The sequence below is a fragment of the Daldinia vernicosa genome (genome assembly GCF_022497035.1).
Source record: "Daldinia vernicosa strain CBS 139.73 unplaced genomic scaffold F5Y00scaffold_9, whole genome shotgun sequence".
NCBI classification, from domain to species: domain Eukaryota; kingdom Fungi; phylum Ascomycota; class Sordariomycetes; order Xylariales; family Hypoxylaceae; genus Daldinia; species Daldinia vernicosa.
In genome coordinates, this window is record NW_025953925.1 from 832,920 (window position 1) to 846,870 (window position 13,951).

Here is a 13,951-nt window from a genome sequence, read left to right on the forward strand (position 1 = left end):
TTCGCACGAGTCACATAGTACTTATGTATTTCTTATTTTTTACAAATGTTATGTTAGGTACCTAATGCATTCCTTTGGCCGACAGGGTCCTTGATTACCTAGGTAGTACTTTACATACTTGAACTGTGTCGTTTGATTAATCCCCTGACCTGTCTGGGTACCTAAAAGCCAGTTATCCAATGAAGTATTTCATCTCTATATATTTCTTTATCGATAGAAGAAGTTTGGAGTTGAAAGATGTGTAATGATTACTAAGTTAGAGATAATATTTACGATACGTACCCAGTCGTACCCAGTATGCCTAGACTTTTATATGGCCCGAGCTTGGATCTCAGATGGAAAACTCGAAGCCTTGTGGGGTTTAGATTAGAACTCTAACCTAATGAGGACATTACTTAGGACTGAAGGGAGGAGGAAAAAAATAAGGAAAAAAAGGAAAGCCCGATAAATATCCGGCACGGTGTTGCAACCTCCAATTGTTTGGCAATTTTCCAATTAGATGGAGCCCATTCTCTCACGAACTGTGAAGACCGCCCACGGCCAAAAAGAAAAAAAAAAGAAAAACAAAACAAAAATTAGCGTTCCAGTTTCATCAGTGCCAGTTGCCCGGTCCAGTAGTTCGACCTAAACTCCTAGTCCATACCCTAGGTATATACCTAAAGTCTAGCAGAACAGAAATTATTCCGTCGCCACCCAGGCTTTCTTCCATTCTGCAAAACTTCTATATAACACTGTCCATATCTCCATCATATTCGTTATCGTCCATCGTCCTTTCCCGCGCGGACTTAGATCTTTCCCCCCGCCCGTCTTAGTCCGTTTCGATACCCAATTACGTTAGCGCGCCGCTACGTCCTACAGAAGTACGGAAGGTAATACCTAACAGTAATAATAATAATAATTATTATTGCAGTATTGCAGGTGCTACCCGCCTTCCACCCACTACCTAAGGTATACTTCGTACCTACCTTCTCCGAACCCGTCTAAACAAATCTCCAAATCATAATCGCATCCAACAAACATTTCTCCACCACAACTCTAATAAACCTTCCTCCATTTTATCCATCACCCACTTCTACACATACACTTTTACAAATCTTTCTTTAGATTCTGACGAACACCCCTTCCTTCCCCGCCATTCATATTAAAAACAAAAAAAAAAACAAACCCAAAAAAAACCACATCCCCCCTCTACCTTCACCTGTCATTATCGATTTAGTTCGATTCCTCCTCCCACCTAATCCGGACTGTTCCCTGCTTTGTCCCTCGCGAGACACATTTCGTCCCGAGATTTTCTATCGCGCCACTGAAGCAGGTACAAGGTCTTTAGGTTTCGCTTAACCGTATAAGTTGCTCGTAGAATTAGCAGCATCTCTAATAAGAGGCAGCTTTTTCATTATTGAGCACCCCTCTTCTTGACCTTGTCGATAAGATCCGCTTCTACCCAACCAGGCGCGCAAATTTCTTCACAACCTAGCGCAACCATGGCGACAAACGGCAACGTCAACCATACCGACCAATTCTCGGGAGGTCCTACTGCCACAGCTTCCGGAGGTGTTGCTCCTCCTGCCGACCAAACAAGTACCACCAGCTCCAACAACAATCTAGGAAAAGATGAAGTCGCCTGGTTCTTCGTCGAGCAGTACTACACTACCCTTAGCAAAAATCCGGAGAAGCTTCACGTAAGTCCCAAACGCATGCTATATTTATTAGAACGAGGTTTACTAATTATCTACCTAGCTATTCTATGGAAAGCGCTCTCAGTTCGTCTATGGTCTAGAGGCGGAGATTGCCAATGTTTCTGTCGGTAGACAGGTATGTTTTCCAATGGTTACGCCATGCCTACTAATTCTGTTCCGTATTAACGCGTTTTTATAGAACATCCAGGAGCGCATCAAGCAGCTAGATTTTCAGGACTGCAAGGTCCGTGTCTCCAACGTCGACTCTCAGGCCTCGTACGACAATATCGTCATTCAGGTGATTGGCGAGACTTCCAACAAGGCCGGCGACCCTAAGAAGTTCGTCCAGACTTTCGTCCTTGCCCAGCAGCCGTCGGGATACTTCGTTTTGAACGATATTCTCCGATACATAGACGAGGAAGGCGACGAGGAGCCGGCTGAGACTGCCCAGGAGGAGCAAGTAGAGCCTGCGGCCCAGGCTGCCCCAGCGACTCAGGAGGAGCCGGAAGCACAGCCCGCGGCACCTACCGAGGAGCCTGTGTCATCCGATGCGGGCGTTGTTGACAAGAAATTGGAGGATGTGAGCGCGACCCCCGAAGACAGCACTCCGACCAACGGTGATGTAGCAGCCGAGACGGCCGCCAGCGAACCGCCAGCGGCTCCAGAGCCAGCCAAGGAGCCGGAAGCGAAGACTGCACCTGATCCCGAAGAAGAGACGACTCAAGAGATTGCGGAAGAAGAGCCTAAGGAGCCAGAGAAGCCTGCTGACCCAAGCCCAACCCCTGTTCAAGTACGCCAGCCCCCCGCAAGCACTACAGCAGCGCCTGCAGCTCCGGTTCCAGCTCAACCGCCCAAGCCTATGACTTGGGCCAGCCGAGTAGCTGCTGGTGCGGGTCCCCGACCTGTAGTGCCTCTTCCGACGAAGCCGGCAACTCCCGCAGCCCCTGCAACAGCACCGCAATCACGCCCAGCCGCACCCACCCAGTCGGCAACAGCCCAAGCACCCGCTCCGTCCCAAAGCTCCGAGACCGCAACCCCCGCTACGCCTGGAAAAGAGACATCTGCGGAGTGGCAGACAGCTGGCGGCGACTCGAAGCGACAGAATAGACCCCAGTCGATTTCTGGACCCCAGACCGATAAGGATGGCACTATGGGTTACGTCAAATACGTCACGGACAAGGTAAACAAGGACGAATTAAGGGCAGCACTGGCACAGCATGGCGAATTAGTCTACTTTGACATCAATCGCCAGAAGGTAAGCCGCCATACCATGCTCAAACTGTGGTATATAGTCTAATATTTTGCAGAACTGTGCCTTCGTCGAATTTGCTACACACGCAGGCTATCAAGCTGCTGTGGCTGCGAATCCTCATGTGATTGATGGAGAAAGCATCGTTGTGGAGCCCCGCCGTCCCAAAGCAGGGGCTTACGGTGGCAGCAACTACAGTTCAGGGCGGGGAAATCCACAGAACCGCCCGGGAGGACGAGGAGGATTCGAAGGGCGGTCTGGCAGCCAGGGTGGAAGAGGTAGCTTTGGAGGACAGGGTCGTGGTAGGGGCGGTGGCGGTGCACCTCGAGGCCGAGGTGCCTCTCAAGCTACGAATGCATGAGCGTCCCAGTGTTACGGTGCGAGGTCTTACGAACTTTAAGTAGGCACGGTATGCATGTGGACTCGGAACTCCTAAGGAACCCGAAGTTGTCGCTGCCATACCTTGGAAAAGCGTTAGACGCAGGATTTTGGAGTTTAGAGGCGGGGTGGTTTATGACTTGGACTCGAGCCTACACGGGCGTCTCTCGGAGGCGTATTCGAGTTGGTTTTAATTTGAGCACGCATATATCATTGCACCGTCATCCCTTTAGCTAATTGTTCCTTCTTCTGCTTGAAGAGGGGGTTTGTACATTGATGGACGGCTGGAAAAAGTTGGCATTCATCTGCATGGGAGGAGTGAATGGGTGATATTGGGAAATTCAAGGGGCCACAGATTTGTACAGTTGTACAATAGGGGCAACGCGAAAAGACTTTTTTTTTTGAAAGAAAGAAAACACTGTGTACTACCTAGTGTAATGCTACGACTGGATGACTGGTGTTAATGGCGGTCTTGATCTTGCGTCCTTAATTACCTAGGTAGTCATGTGTCGGTGCTAGATATAGATAGGTATATACCTAAGCTAAGAAGTTTCTGTTAAGACAAGTTACAGTATTATATTGCCTTTTTTTGGAAGATAAGTACTAGATTTATCTGATCTCAAAATTAATATAATTCTGTTCAATTCCAAACGCCGTTTCACGAGGGCCAATTCAACGGGTAGCCTCCCGAGCCGTGATAGGCGGATATTCTTGAAGGAGGCTGTTAGAATGTAAGATCTATATCAGCCAGATAGATACGTGCAGCTTCGATACTCATGTCTGCTCGCTCCTCCCGTCTCGTTGCATGCCGCAATACGCGGGCTGCCGAAATTACGCAGATCCCCCCGTCAGCTGCCCTCCTTTGCCTCGAGCGCGTATACGCGTCCAGCCGCATCTATTTTGTCATATTGGAATACCTACGATCTATGGCGATGTATATGTACGTATGTACCTTGTATAAAATAGACAGGACAGACGTTCCTAAGAATGCCGAAGGATAAAGATGCAATTACAAGAAACGAGGTCGTAATATCAGCTCTAATAGACAAGTCTGCAAACATGAGAAATATACCGAGTTTGGGGCTAATAATCGTAAAACAATATCTCGCGTACATAAAGCATAGCGATTATGCATCAGGGACCCAAAATTCTGGTCAGTTCAATGCGGTATAAACCAGACCAGTCGCCCTATACGCCGGAACACCGTGTCTATGCATCATCTTCCCACCCCTCAGGACTCGTAGGCTCAGAACATAAGAAACTATGCTTTTTCACGGCTCGGCCATCTCGGCTTCCACCGCCCTCGTCTCTTTGGCAAGGTCATCTACAACATCATCCATCTGGCTGTTAGCACCGTCGATGTCTTCGAAAACCTTCTGCAAGAGCGTCATGAGAGACTGCATCTCGGCGCGCTGCCTTTGGATATCGCTGAACAGCTTTGCGTTATGCGCTTGTACTGTTTGTAGTTTTGCGTTGAGTTGCGATTGTTGTTGCGCCAGATGCGGCGCCAGATGGGCTGCTAAAATCTGATCCGGAGGGAGCATGTGCGGTCTTTGCGAGTTAGCTAATGTTTCATCAATAAATAGAATAAAAGAGAAATCCAAGATAAAATAAGATAAATAATAAGTTTGACGGAAAGACGAAAAAAAGAAGAAAAAAGAAGAAAAAGAAAAACGTACAACACCGGGGATTCGCTGGTCGTCACCGACCCAACTACTAATCCGGCGGTATCCGGCTTGTCTAGGGGAGAGCGGACGGGATCCCGAATTTTCCAGATCCTATGGTCGTACGTGAAAGAACATAGTCTAATGGCGACTTATATGCGTAAACAAAACAGAAAGTAGAAATATCCACCACTTACGGAACAGGCGCCTCCGACCCAACCACGCCGGCGTCATCCCTCCTGCGCTCGGCCTCGCTGACCAGGCTCTCGAGCTCGTTAAGCTTAGCCACCACGTTGCGGCCCTGCAGCACGGAATCGAATTCTTTCTGTTTGTTGGTGGGATGTGATGTAAGTATTTATTTATTTATACCGTCTCATCGCAGCGAAACTCAACTCACTCACCTTACACAGCGCACCCAAGCGGTCCACCATCTGCTTCTGGACGGCGCGCAGCACGGCCGGCGCCTGCGCCGCGATGGTCGGGTAGCAGGCCGCGAAGTTATCCCAGCTGATCTTGGACAGCGTGTGCGACAAGCTCGAGTCTAGCACCTGCTGAAACCGCGACGCTCGCGGCCCCGGCGTCAGCGCCGTATGTCTCGCCGGTAGCGGGGGGGATGCCGGCGCTTGCTGAGAAGCTGCTGTTGCTGCTGCTGCTTCTTGTCCGCTTGCTACTGCTGCCATTGCAGTGGTTGTATCTCTTAGTTGGAGAGACAATTCGTCTACTAGTTAGGTAACCTATAGGTTGATACGTTGGCGTGCAATGGTATAAGACTAGGTAGTCTTTATGTACCTAAGGTATGGAGGATGGGGATTGGATCACATGAAAATAATTAAATATGATGATAAGTTTTGGTAATACTGATTAGATACGCGCGATTCCATCTATGAACCCGCGATTTTGGGTTGCGGTAGCTTATCGATACGTCGCGACCGCACGTGTATTGACTACCTAACGTTTAATATGCTCTTATGAATTGCCCACGCGGCATCGTTAACCTTTACGTTTAAATTTTAATCCCAAATTTGCATGTTGAAGGGAAAAAAAAAAAGAGATTCATAAATGATGCAAGTCCATTTCATTCTATTCGGGGTCATACATATTGTCATTCTGTTAGGTTCGTCCACTACTGTACAATTACACTAACACATAAAAAGGAAACGATGGATCGGATATCGTGGGATATCATGCAAAACATCACCCACACACTATCATGAGCCCTAACTCTCTCCAAACGTCATTATCTCCCGAAGACAGAAACCTACAAATATATGCTGCCCCTTGAAATACATGCATTTTCATATACCTGTTTAATCATCAAAGTAGACGCCAAAACTCCGAACAATGAGTCTAAGAGATTATAAAGAATCGCTAGGATGCTAGTCAAATTCGACGGTATCCGTAGGTCTCTGATCTCTTCGCTCTTGACGTCTTCTTCGTCTTCGATCTGCAGCTGATGGAGCTATTGAACCTGAGGGGCCTGCTGGAGAAGGGGTTATCGCACTCCACGTCGCACGACTTGCCGCCGGAGTCTCCAAGCTGGAAACGGTCGGTGCGGTTGGGGGCGGTCCACCAGAAGGACCTGGCTGGCCAGAGTAATAGGCCGAATCTTTTCCCCCTCGTCTTCCTCCAGTAAAAACAGGCGTTGGTGGCGACATTGATTCGGAAACCAGTCCCTCCGCTGCGGCTTCATGCGCGGTCCTCTGAGAACTAGAATCGCGTCGGTATCGTTGACGGCTGGGAGGTGCTTCGCTCTCCGAGAAAGTACTAATGGAATCCGATCTACCCCTGTGGCTACGTCGGTTTTGCGCCGCCGCTTCTTCTTGTGTAATACGTCGTAATGTGATGTTCCTATCTCGATCATCGTGATATTTCACTTTCACGCTTACTGGCTGACTGGAAACTTGGCTATGATCCCTTCGGTGGCGATTTTCTTCCTCTGCGGCGAGACCCGCAGCGCTAGCTGCAGCCGCCATAGCAGCTTCTTCGGCATCTCTACGACGACGGGAGTCATCCCTTCTATGTGTCCCATTTCCAGCAGATGAGTAAGACTCGGTGCCTGATCCCGGACGCAGGGGGTGAAGAACTCCGTGAGGGTCTGGTGGCATTGACGGCATCGAAACCGGGTCAGTAATAACACTCTTGGATCTCGATCTTGACCGGGAGTGTGAATGCGAGTGCGAGTGCGAGTGCGAATTCGAATGGGAACCAGGGACAGTGACTGGCACTGGCACTGGAGGTGGAGGTGGACCACCTCGCGCGCCAAGGGGTGGCATTGGTGGTCCGCTAACGCTCGTTCCCGGAGGACGGTCCTCCAGCATTGATGATTCCGTGTCGTATGTCAAGGTTGTGGCGGTTGGAGCGGTAGGTGGTACCCGACGTCGTCCTGATTTTGTTGGCGTGCTGTATCCATCGCCTGTGTATTTTGACCCGCGATGCCCGTCCCGTCTCTCGTCTTCCATTTTCCGTCGTTCCTCATCCGTTTGGCCATCTCCCCTCATCTTCTTGGCCAGCCAACCTAATCCGATGGCAGCAAGAATGCCTTTCCCTGCTTTACTCTCCTCATCATCAATGGCTCGTCTCGACGGACTCACGTATGACGAATAGTCTGAAATATAACTACTCTCCGTAATCGGCGGTCGAGGATGGGATGCGCGCGGTGTCATAGGCTCGGTACCACCACTTAGAACTGTAGTGGCGGCAGGATGACCAGGGCCCGGTAGTAGTGGAGTGTGCGGTCTTGGGCGAGCGTGAAGCTCTGTCCGATCCTCGCTAAATTCACTCTCGGTATACCCGTCGGTAGCACTCTTCCGGACCCGGCTTGGACGGCTAAATCGACTGGGCGTGTCGGTCGCGACCGCTGAGTATTCTTCGTCGCCGTATCTTCGCTTTTCTCTTTTATCTCGGGAACCTTTAACCAGCACCCCAGCCCCAAGAAGCCCAGCTAAGCCAATCAACCAATTCGATATACCTCCTTCGCGGCGATCGGACCTATCAGAGACTTTTTCATCCTCGAAGTAGCTCGCAGAGCCTCTCTGAGATGGGATCACCTCAGGTCGACGACTTCGTGGCTGCGATATGCTGGTACTTCGTTCTTCGTCTATTTCACGATTCTTTCTCCCTCGCAACAGTGCCCAAAGGCCAGCTCCTGCGGCTAGCGGACCCAACAATCCCGTTCCTCGTCCAGACTTGCGTTCCGATTCCGTAAACCCACCTTCAGAACGCCCATAATTCGTCAGGTCATCCCGGTCACGGTCACTTTCGTGTCGCCAACTGAGGATGAAGTATACTAGGAGCAAGAACCCCATCCACACGGCATATAAAACAAAGGTAAACAAGGGAGACCCATAAAGCGTAAGTCCAAGGGGAATTTGAACGATTCCCAAGATTGCAATCGCCCGACCTAGCCAGCGATGAAGCATGAGTCTAAACGACTTTCTTCGAATATTCTTCACTATGCGGCCCCCGATTATTTGAACCAGAATCATGACATATATGGCAAGTCCAATTCCATGATGGGGATTCGTTAGGCTTCGACTCGGGCCCACGGCAAACCAGCCGAGCACAAATACGACCGTACTAAGACCGACAGCAAGAATATTTAAATAAGCGTGTAGCCGAATAAGATGGCCATATGGCCTAAATCGCGCGTACATAACCGCAGCCGGAACGACGAAGAGGAACGTTATAACGGCAAGAATACCGTGGCCTGTTACCAATTGGTGATATTGTTCCACTGTTGCAAAGCGGTTGCCCATGCCTGGTAGAAGTTTAGATTTAATAAATATGACGGTAGTGAAAAGTATCGGCTTACCATTGAATCGCATAGTTTCGAAGTTTAGCCCGGCCAGATTTGGCAACAGGAAAGTATTCTTGGTGAAGTCCCAAGTCCCGTCTCCTACCACCATCGTGTCCGACGCATAGGTCGCCGACCCGGGCGCCGATAGCGCATCGGCCGACGCCATGGCCGCGGAAATGCTCGTCGGCGAACAGTTCAGTTAATGCTCCCAGAGACACCACGAGGGGAAATCGGTAGGAATGCGGAATGCCAGGTTCTTAAGGGCCTCGGAATGTATGGTTACCGGCAACCCAGAATATCGGGACAGATGGATATGTTCGAACTTGGGTATGAAGCGGTGAGTTATAGCGGCATATGAATGGCTAAAATTAGTTCTACCCTTTCTCATAAGTCGTCTCGTAGGCCGGAAAAGCACATCAAGCCGAAACTTTTTAAGAGGAAAGGAAAAAAAAGGTTGTTCTCCGTGGAAGGGAAACTAATCACAAAAAAAGAGACATCTTGAGAGGTTGGATGGCTTTAGTGACATGGCACTGAAGATAATTGGGGAAAGCTCCCGCCTTCAGCTGGCCCTGCGTTGTTTTCACCGTCGGGTTGCGGGGTGACGAGCATAACCCCTGCCTTCCTCGCCTTCCTTACCTTCCCACTCCCAACTTTTTCGTCCCCACTCTGGCAATCTGGTAACGGCATGTAACGAAGCAGGTACGTACAAGAATATACATATGTATGTACTTTGTAGATATCAACTAGCGTGCCGTCATAGGTACGGAACAACGGACTCGAAATTTACCGTTTCACAGTTATATGGACAGGTCCACTACGCCAGCTCGCCTGGCGCCTGCCCGCACAGCTCGGCCCAACTAGAGATATTATCAGGTACCCGAAGAGATCCAATCCAGATCACAAGCTTAACGGTTCCATGTGGAACCCAACTTTCTTGTTTAAGCTCAACTTCCATGTGTCATTTGCAATTATTCTCCTCAACCTCCTTTAGTCCGCCGACAATATGTTTTATGTTTCTTTTGCACAATCACTTCCCAACTATCTAGGTTAGCCTCTAGGTACCCATAGCTAGGAACCATGTCGACCGTTCGGTTACCGTTCCTCTACCCGCATTTCTTTCGGGCAGCCCGCTTCGGCGAGTCTTCAGCCCACCGAGCCAAGATCCGATGTCGCAAGTCTCCGAATAATAACCCACGCATGGTGGCATTCTCATCTTCCACCCCGTCCAGACAGGCTGTCTTCGAGAGGCATGGTAAAGCCGTCGAGCCATTACCTATTACACCTGACGTTGTAAACCTCCCCGCGCCAGGTGCGGATCCCGCGAAATCATCGAGCTTCTCGAATACGAAGCCGTCTAGTAAAGATGATGTAAACAAGGGGAAGGAAGCAGCGCAAAAACCTCAAGCTCCAGGGAGGAAAGTAGCAAAAGAATCAGATAATGGCGAGCCTCCTCCACCGAGAGCGTCCGCAGCCCCCGGCTCCTCGTCTTCGAGTCCTCAGCAAGCTGCGGCAGAAGCCAAGATGCAAGAAAGCGGTCCGATGGAAGCAGTGTTACATATGCCACCGCCCAGCAAATATCACCATCCCCATCTATCAGCTTCTCCTTACGTTCACCATTTTGACACTTACACGCTTGTGAAGCAGTTGGAAGAAGGTGGATATAGCACGGCGCAAGCTACTACACTCATGAAAGCTATTAGAGGACTACTAGCTCAGAATCTAGACGTCGCCCAAGATGGATTAGTGAGCAAAAGCGACGTGGACAACGTAGGCACAAGTTTCTAACTCGATCACACATTCGCTGCTAATAGACACGTATAGGAGACGTATTTGTTTCGCGCTGCGTGCTCGGAACTCAGTGCTGAGGTAAAGAACAACAAGAGGGCTGCCGACGAGACAACACGTCAGCAGCGAACTCAGTTACAGCACGAAGTTGATATTCTAAACCAGCGGATGACTCAGGATCTTATGACACTGAAGGATGATGTTAAGGGCATGTTCAACGACCGCCGGATGAACGTGAGAGAAGAGCAGAGGACGATGGAGAGCGTGGTATGTCTTCCGTTATCCAGAACCCACTGCTACACCCGCTAATCATCGTCTTCTAAAGATCCAACAGCTCAACCTAAAAATCAGCGTGACTCTCAATAGCGATTCCAGATCGGACATTGAGGGGCTACGTTGGGTGCTAATTCGTCGATCCGTCTTAGGTATAATTTTCATGGCAGTACTAACTCTAGGCACTCTGCGATACGCAACATATGTCAAGTACGAGAGGCAGAAGGAAGCAGAGGAAAAAGCTCGGCGTGCTGAAAGACAGAGGAATAGTCTAGGAAGAGAAGATCACGCCCCCCCTTTCGACGCAGCGGAAATTCTGGCGGCAAATTAAACTTTGATACCCATGGGAATAGAATAGACAGCGATGACAAAAGAACCATGGCTTTCTCTCGACCTATTACCGCGAATTATATTCACAGCAATTCCTTATCGAACGTGAAATCATACGTAAATCATAAACTCCCGAGGCCTATTCATACCTATTCATAAAGCTCAGCCGCCCAAAACGCCTTTGCGCAACCCAATGGAGTGTAGAGCAACACTACCCAGGTACCTAATTATGCAAGCCCAAATATTCTAATCACTATCGTTCTGAGTAGAGTCCCTTTCCGCGGCTTTTCTTAGCCTTTCCTCTTGCCGCTTCCAGTGGCTTCCCTCCTCGTAGTCCTTGCTTATCTTCAACGCGTTCCGTAACCGCTCGCTCTCCTTGATCTTCGCGTCGGCTAGTTCGTGAACTTGATGTGCCTTAAGTGGTTTCCTCGGTGCCGCACCCCTATCGCCCTTGTTCATCTTTGCTTGTAGTTCTTTTCGTAAGGCGTCGCAGCGCTTATCAATTTCATCCTCGTCAACTCTACGTACGCCGTATTAGTTAACGACCTAGGTAATAGCTCAAAGGCAAACTGGACGCGCAACTGATCAAACATACCCTTCGTCTTCTAACCGGTCGCGTAATTCGAAGACCTTTACTTCGACTTCGCGCTTACGATCGTGCTCTAAGATTTCCTTGTCTGGTTGACGTTGCCGATGCTTCAAGCTATCGAGGTCTTTGGTGTTGTAGGGGGCTGCTCGATCGCGCGGCTTGAGGTGTGCTAGGTTTCGCTGAACATATCCAGAAGTCCCACTTCCTCGGGGTGTTGAGAGTCCAACATTGTCAGACATGATTCCGCTGGCGTGTTGAAACGTAGTATGGGTGCAGATGGAGTTTATGTAGTTAATTGAAGCCGAATCTGAATAGGTACGTAGCTTGGGGAGCTAGTAGAGGAAGGAAGGCGGTAAAGAGTGGCGGAAACGGAATGGTGGGGTTCATTTACAATTTAAGTTAAGAGCTACCCTGAGGGTCGCAACTTTGCCCCGCTATACGACGCCCCGCCATAAGTATGAGTCTAACATGCATATAGTATGAGTCGTCGCAACGGAAGCAACTGTCAACCAACCCTGAGCTTAAAGATATAAATACCCAGGTACATTACGTAGACAGGCGATTATTTAGGTATTTATACTTGACATCACTTCCCTGCTAAAATCCCGTCCGTCTTCCAAAGTTATCCAAAGTCTACACATCCAATCTCCAAGCCGTTTTCTTCGCGGATTTTTTATTCCAAGAATATAAAATATGCCTGCACCTACTGCAGCACACTCTTCCTCGGAAACTGCAAGCTCGGCGTTGCAGTTCCCACCCATTACAAGAGATCATATAATCAACTGTTCATATGATTCTTGGTTTCCCAAGTGAGTAGAGAGTCATAGTAAATTACAGCTTAACGAATATATAACTTACAAACCAGTAGATATCGCATGTCATGCATCAAATCGCGTATCATACCCCTCTCATCCGAATTTATAGATTATATCCGCGAGGACGGTATTATCCTCGCCGATGATGATGCGGCTGAGCCAGAGGACGACGAATGGGAATCGGCACCATCAAGCTTCCGGCCACCCGTCGAGGAAGTTGACTCTGACTCTGATAGCGATGAGGATGAAGATGAAGATGAAGAACCCAGATTACCACCGAACCAGAGGTTTCCTGAGTTACACCAGGTGATCAAAGACAAGATCGCAGAACTAGGCGGCGCGGTAGCACCGAAATTGAACTGGACTGCACCAAAAGATGCGGCTTGGATATCACCCCACCAAAATACTATCAAGTGTACCAGTCCTAACGACATATATTTACTATTGAAGAGTTCGAATTTTATCACTTACGACTTGGAACACGCTTTCGACGATTGCACATCTACAAGCACTACTTCTACAGGCAATACACCAACTTTCAAGCCCGTGCTTGTGCTGCGCTCATACTTCAATCCCCACACAGCCATGGAATTTCGCTGTTTCGTGAAGCATAGGAACCTGATAGCCATCTCACAGCGCGACTTACACTTCTACGAGTTCCTGAAGTCGTTGCGATCCGACATCGTTGGACGGATCAGCCAGTTATTCAACCACAAACTACGGTACACGTTTCCGGATGGTAACTTCACGTTCGATGTGTACATCCCAGAAGGCGAGGACGAACCACTAAGTAGGGCGCGACTTATCGATATTAACGCCTGGGCTCCACACACAGACAGCCTACTCTTCGATTGGAAGGAGTTATTGGATATGGAGGTGCCTAGCCCAATGCTTGGAGCGGTCGGGGGGTTCGAAGAAGAGGCAGAGGCAGAAGATACGGACGAGACGTCGGGGGATGACGACGAAGACGACTTCGTACCAGAGTTACGACTTATCGAGAAGGAGGATCCTGCCGCATTCAACTTCAGCTCGCCACAGTACTCGGCGCACAAGCTGCCGAAGGACGTCGTCGACGCAAGCTTGGCCGGAGAGGGCGGCATGCGGGATTTCGCGCGAAAGTGGAGGGAGATGACAGAGTACAGAGAGAATATAGCGAATTGGGAGACGAACGATAAAAATTAGGTTACCTGGTGTAATAATATCAAATCTTGTATAAGTGGTCTTCTATAGTTGATATGCCTTTGGTGATATACTTTCGATAGCACTTATAGTTGCACATCTCTTACTCGGGGGGGGGGGGGGGGGGGGGGGGTGAAAAAACGGGGGGGGTGGGGTGAAAACAATTTAAAAAGCACCAAAAAAAAACAAAAAAAAAAACCCCCGGGTAAACGATATT

At 49.3% G+C, this 13,951-nt stretch overlaps 7 protein-coding genes across 7 annotated transcripts; 3 read left to right on the plus strand and 4 right to left on the minus strand.

Moving 5' to 3' along the window:
• Positions 1-1,143: 1,143 nt before the first annotated feature.
• On the plus strand, positions 1,144-3,863 carry F5Y00DRAFT_229534 (uncharacterized protein). The gene is made up of 4 exons (XM_048006776.1): positions 1,144-1,679; positions 1,738-1,812; positions 1,876-2,931; positions 2,984-3,863. Exons 1-4 carry the CDS (start codon positions 1,482-1,484, stop codon positions 3,284-3,286), a joined length of 1,632 nt encoding a protein of 543 aa, XP_047867807.1. The 5' UTR covers positions 1,144-1,481; the 3' UTR covers positions 3,287-3,863.
• A 235-nt stretch (positions 3,864-4,098) lies between these two features.
• On the minus strand, positions 4,099-5,052 carry F5Y00DRAFT_229535 (uncharacterized protein). The gene has a single exon (XM_048006777.1). The coding sequence runs from the start codon at positions 4,845-4,847 to the stop codon at positions 4,575-4,577; it is 273 nt and encodes a 90-aa protein (XP_047867808.1). The 5' UTR covers positions 4,848-5,052; the 3' UTR covers positions 4,099-4,574.
• F5Y00DRAFT_219413 (uncharacterized protein) lies at positions 5,004-5,803 on the minus strand. The gene is made up of 2 exons (XM_048005628.1): positions 5,369-5,803; positions 5,004-5,292 (listed from the first exon to the last, which is right to left on the minus strand). Exons 1-2 carry the CDS (start codon positions 5,645-5,647, stop codon positions 5,161-5,163), a joined length of 411 nt encoding a protein of 136 aa, XP_047867809.1. The 5' UTR covers positions 5,648-5,803; the 3' UTR covers positions 5,004-5,160.
• A 166-nt stretch (positions 5,804-5,969) lies between these two features.
• On the minus strand, positions 5,970-9,104 carry F5Y00DRAFT_219447 (uncharacterized protein). Its single transcript, XM_048005631.1, has 2 exons — positions 8,779-9,104; positions 5,970-8,724 (listed from the first exon to the last, which is right to left on the minus strand). The coding sequence occupies exons 1-2, from the start codon at positions 8,927-8,929 to the stop codon at positions 6,344-6,346; spliced, it is 2,532 nt and encodes an 843-aa protein (XP_047867810.1). The 5' UTR covers positions 8,930-9,104; the 3' UTR covers positions 5,970-6,343.
• Positions 9,105-9,694: 590 nt separating this feature from the next.
• On the plus strand, positions 9,695-11,228 carry F5Y00DRAFT_219439 (uncharacterized protein). The gene is made up of 3 exons (XM_048005629.1): positions 9,695-10,530; positions 10,585-10,815; positions 10,874-11,228. Exons 1-3 carry the CDS (start codon positions 9,841-9,843, stop codon positions 11,150-11,152), a joined length of 1,200 nt encoding a protein of 399 aa, XP_047867811.1. The 5' UTR covers positions 9,695-9,840; the 3' UTR covers positions 11,153-11,228.
• Position 11,229: 1 nt separating this feature from the next.
• Positions 11,230-12,174, minus strand: F5Y00DRAFT_219443 (cwf21-domain-containing protein). The gene is made up of 2 exons (XM_048005630.1): positions 11,747-12,174; positions 11,230-11,671 (listed from the first exon to the last, which is right to left on the minus strand). The coding sequence occupies exons 1-2, from the start codon at positions 11,977-11,979 to the stop codon at positions 11,398-11,400; spliced, it is 507 nt and encodes a 168-aa protein (XP_047867812.1). The 5' UTR covers positions 11,980-12,174; the 3' UTR covers positions 11,230-11,397.
• Positions 12,175-12,187: 13 nt separating this feature from the next.
• On the plus strand, positions 12,188-13,845 carry F5Y00DRAFT_229542 (D123-domain-containing protein). Its single transcript, XM_048006778.1, has 2 exons — positions 12,188-12,549; positions 12,609-13,845. Exons 1-2 carry the CDS (start codon positions 12,434-12,436, stop codon positions 13,735-13,737), a joined length of 1,245 nt encoding a protein of 414 aa, XP_047867813.1. The 5' UTR covers positions 12,188-12,433; the 3' UTR covers positions 13,738-13,845.
• The last annotated feature ends 106 nt before the right edge of the window (positions 13,846-13,951 follow it).

What these genes read in the sequence shown, in the direction of transcription:
- F5Y00DRAFT_219413 (XM_048005628.1), bottom strand. Translation starts at nt 5,647, where the DNA reads ATGGCAGCAGTAGCAAGCGGACAAGAAGCAGCAGCAGCAACAGCAGCT. An exon ending in GCTTGGGTGCGCTGTGTAAG is followed by an intron (nt 5,293 to 5,368) that starts GTGAGTGAGTTG and finishes ACCAACAAACAG; the next exon opens with AAAGAATTCGATTCCGTGCT.
- F5Y00DRAFT_219443 (XM_048005630.1), bottom strand. Translation starts at nt 11,979, where the DNA reads ATGTCTGACAATGTTGGACTCTCAACACCCCGAGGAAGTGGGACTTCT. An exon ending in GACCGGTTAGAAGACGAAGG is followed by an intron (nt 11,672 to 11,746) that starts GTATGTTTGATC and finishes CGGCGTACGTAG; the next exon opens with AGTTGACGAGGATGAAATTG.
- F5Y00DRAFT_229534 (XM_048006776.1), top strand. Translation starts at nt 1,482, where the DNA reads ATGGCGACAAACGGCAACGTCAACCATACCGACCAATTCTCGGGAGGT. An exon ending in ATGTTTCTGTCGGTAGACAG is followed by an intron (nt 1,813 to 1,875) that starts GTATGTTTTCCA and finishes GCGTTTTTATAG; the next exon opens with AACATCCAGGAGCGCATCAA. An exon ending in TTGACATCAATCGCCAGAAG is followed by an intron (nt 2,932 to 2,983) that starts GTAAGCCGCCAT and finishes AATATTTTGCAG; the next exon opens with AACTGTGCCTTCGTCGAATT.
- F5Y00DRAFT_219439 (XM_048005629.1), top strand. Translation starts at nt 9,841, where the DNA reads ATGTCGACCGTTCGGTTACCGTTCCTCTACCCGCATTTCTTTCGGGCA. An exon ending in GCAAAAGCGACGTGGACAAC is followed by an intron (nt 10,531 to 10,584) that starts GTAGGCACAAGT and finishes AGACACGTATAG; the next exon opens with GAGACGTATTTGTTTCGCGC. An exon ending in AGAGGACGATGGAGAGCGTG is followed by an intron (nt 10,816 to 10,873) that starts GTATGTCTTCCG and finishes CGTCTTCTAAAG; the next exon opens with ATCCAACAGCTCAACCTAAA.
- F5Y00DRAFT_219447 (XM_048005631.1), bottom strand. Translation starts at nt 8,929, where the DNA reads ATGGCGTCGGCCGATGCGCTATCGGCGCCCGGGTCGGCGACCTATGCG. An exon ending in CGAAACTATGCGATTCAATG is followed by an intron (nt 8,725 to 8,778) that starts GTAAGCCGATAC and finishes AACTTCTACCAG; the next exon opens with GCATGGGCAACCGCTTTGCA.
- F5Y00DRAFT_229535 (XM_048006777.1), bottom strand. Translation starts at nt 4,847, where the DNA reads ATGCTCCCTCCGGATCAGATTTTAGCAGCCCATCTGGCGCCGCATCTG.
- F5Y00DRAFT_229542 (XM_048006778.1), top strand. Translation starts at nt 12,434, where the DNA reads ATGCCTGCACCTACTGCAGCACACTCTTCCTCGGAAACTGCAAGCTCG. An exon ending in TATGATTCTTGGTTTCCCAA is followed by an intron (nt 12,550 to 12,608) that starts GTGAGTAGAGAG and finishes ACAAACCAGTAG; the next exon opens with ATATCGCATGTCATGCATCA.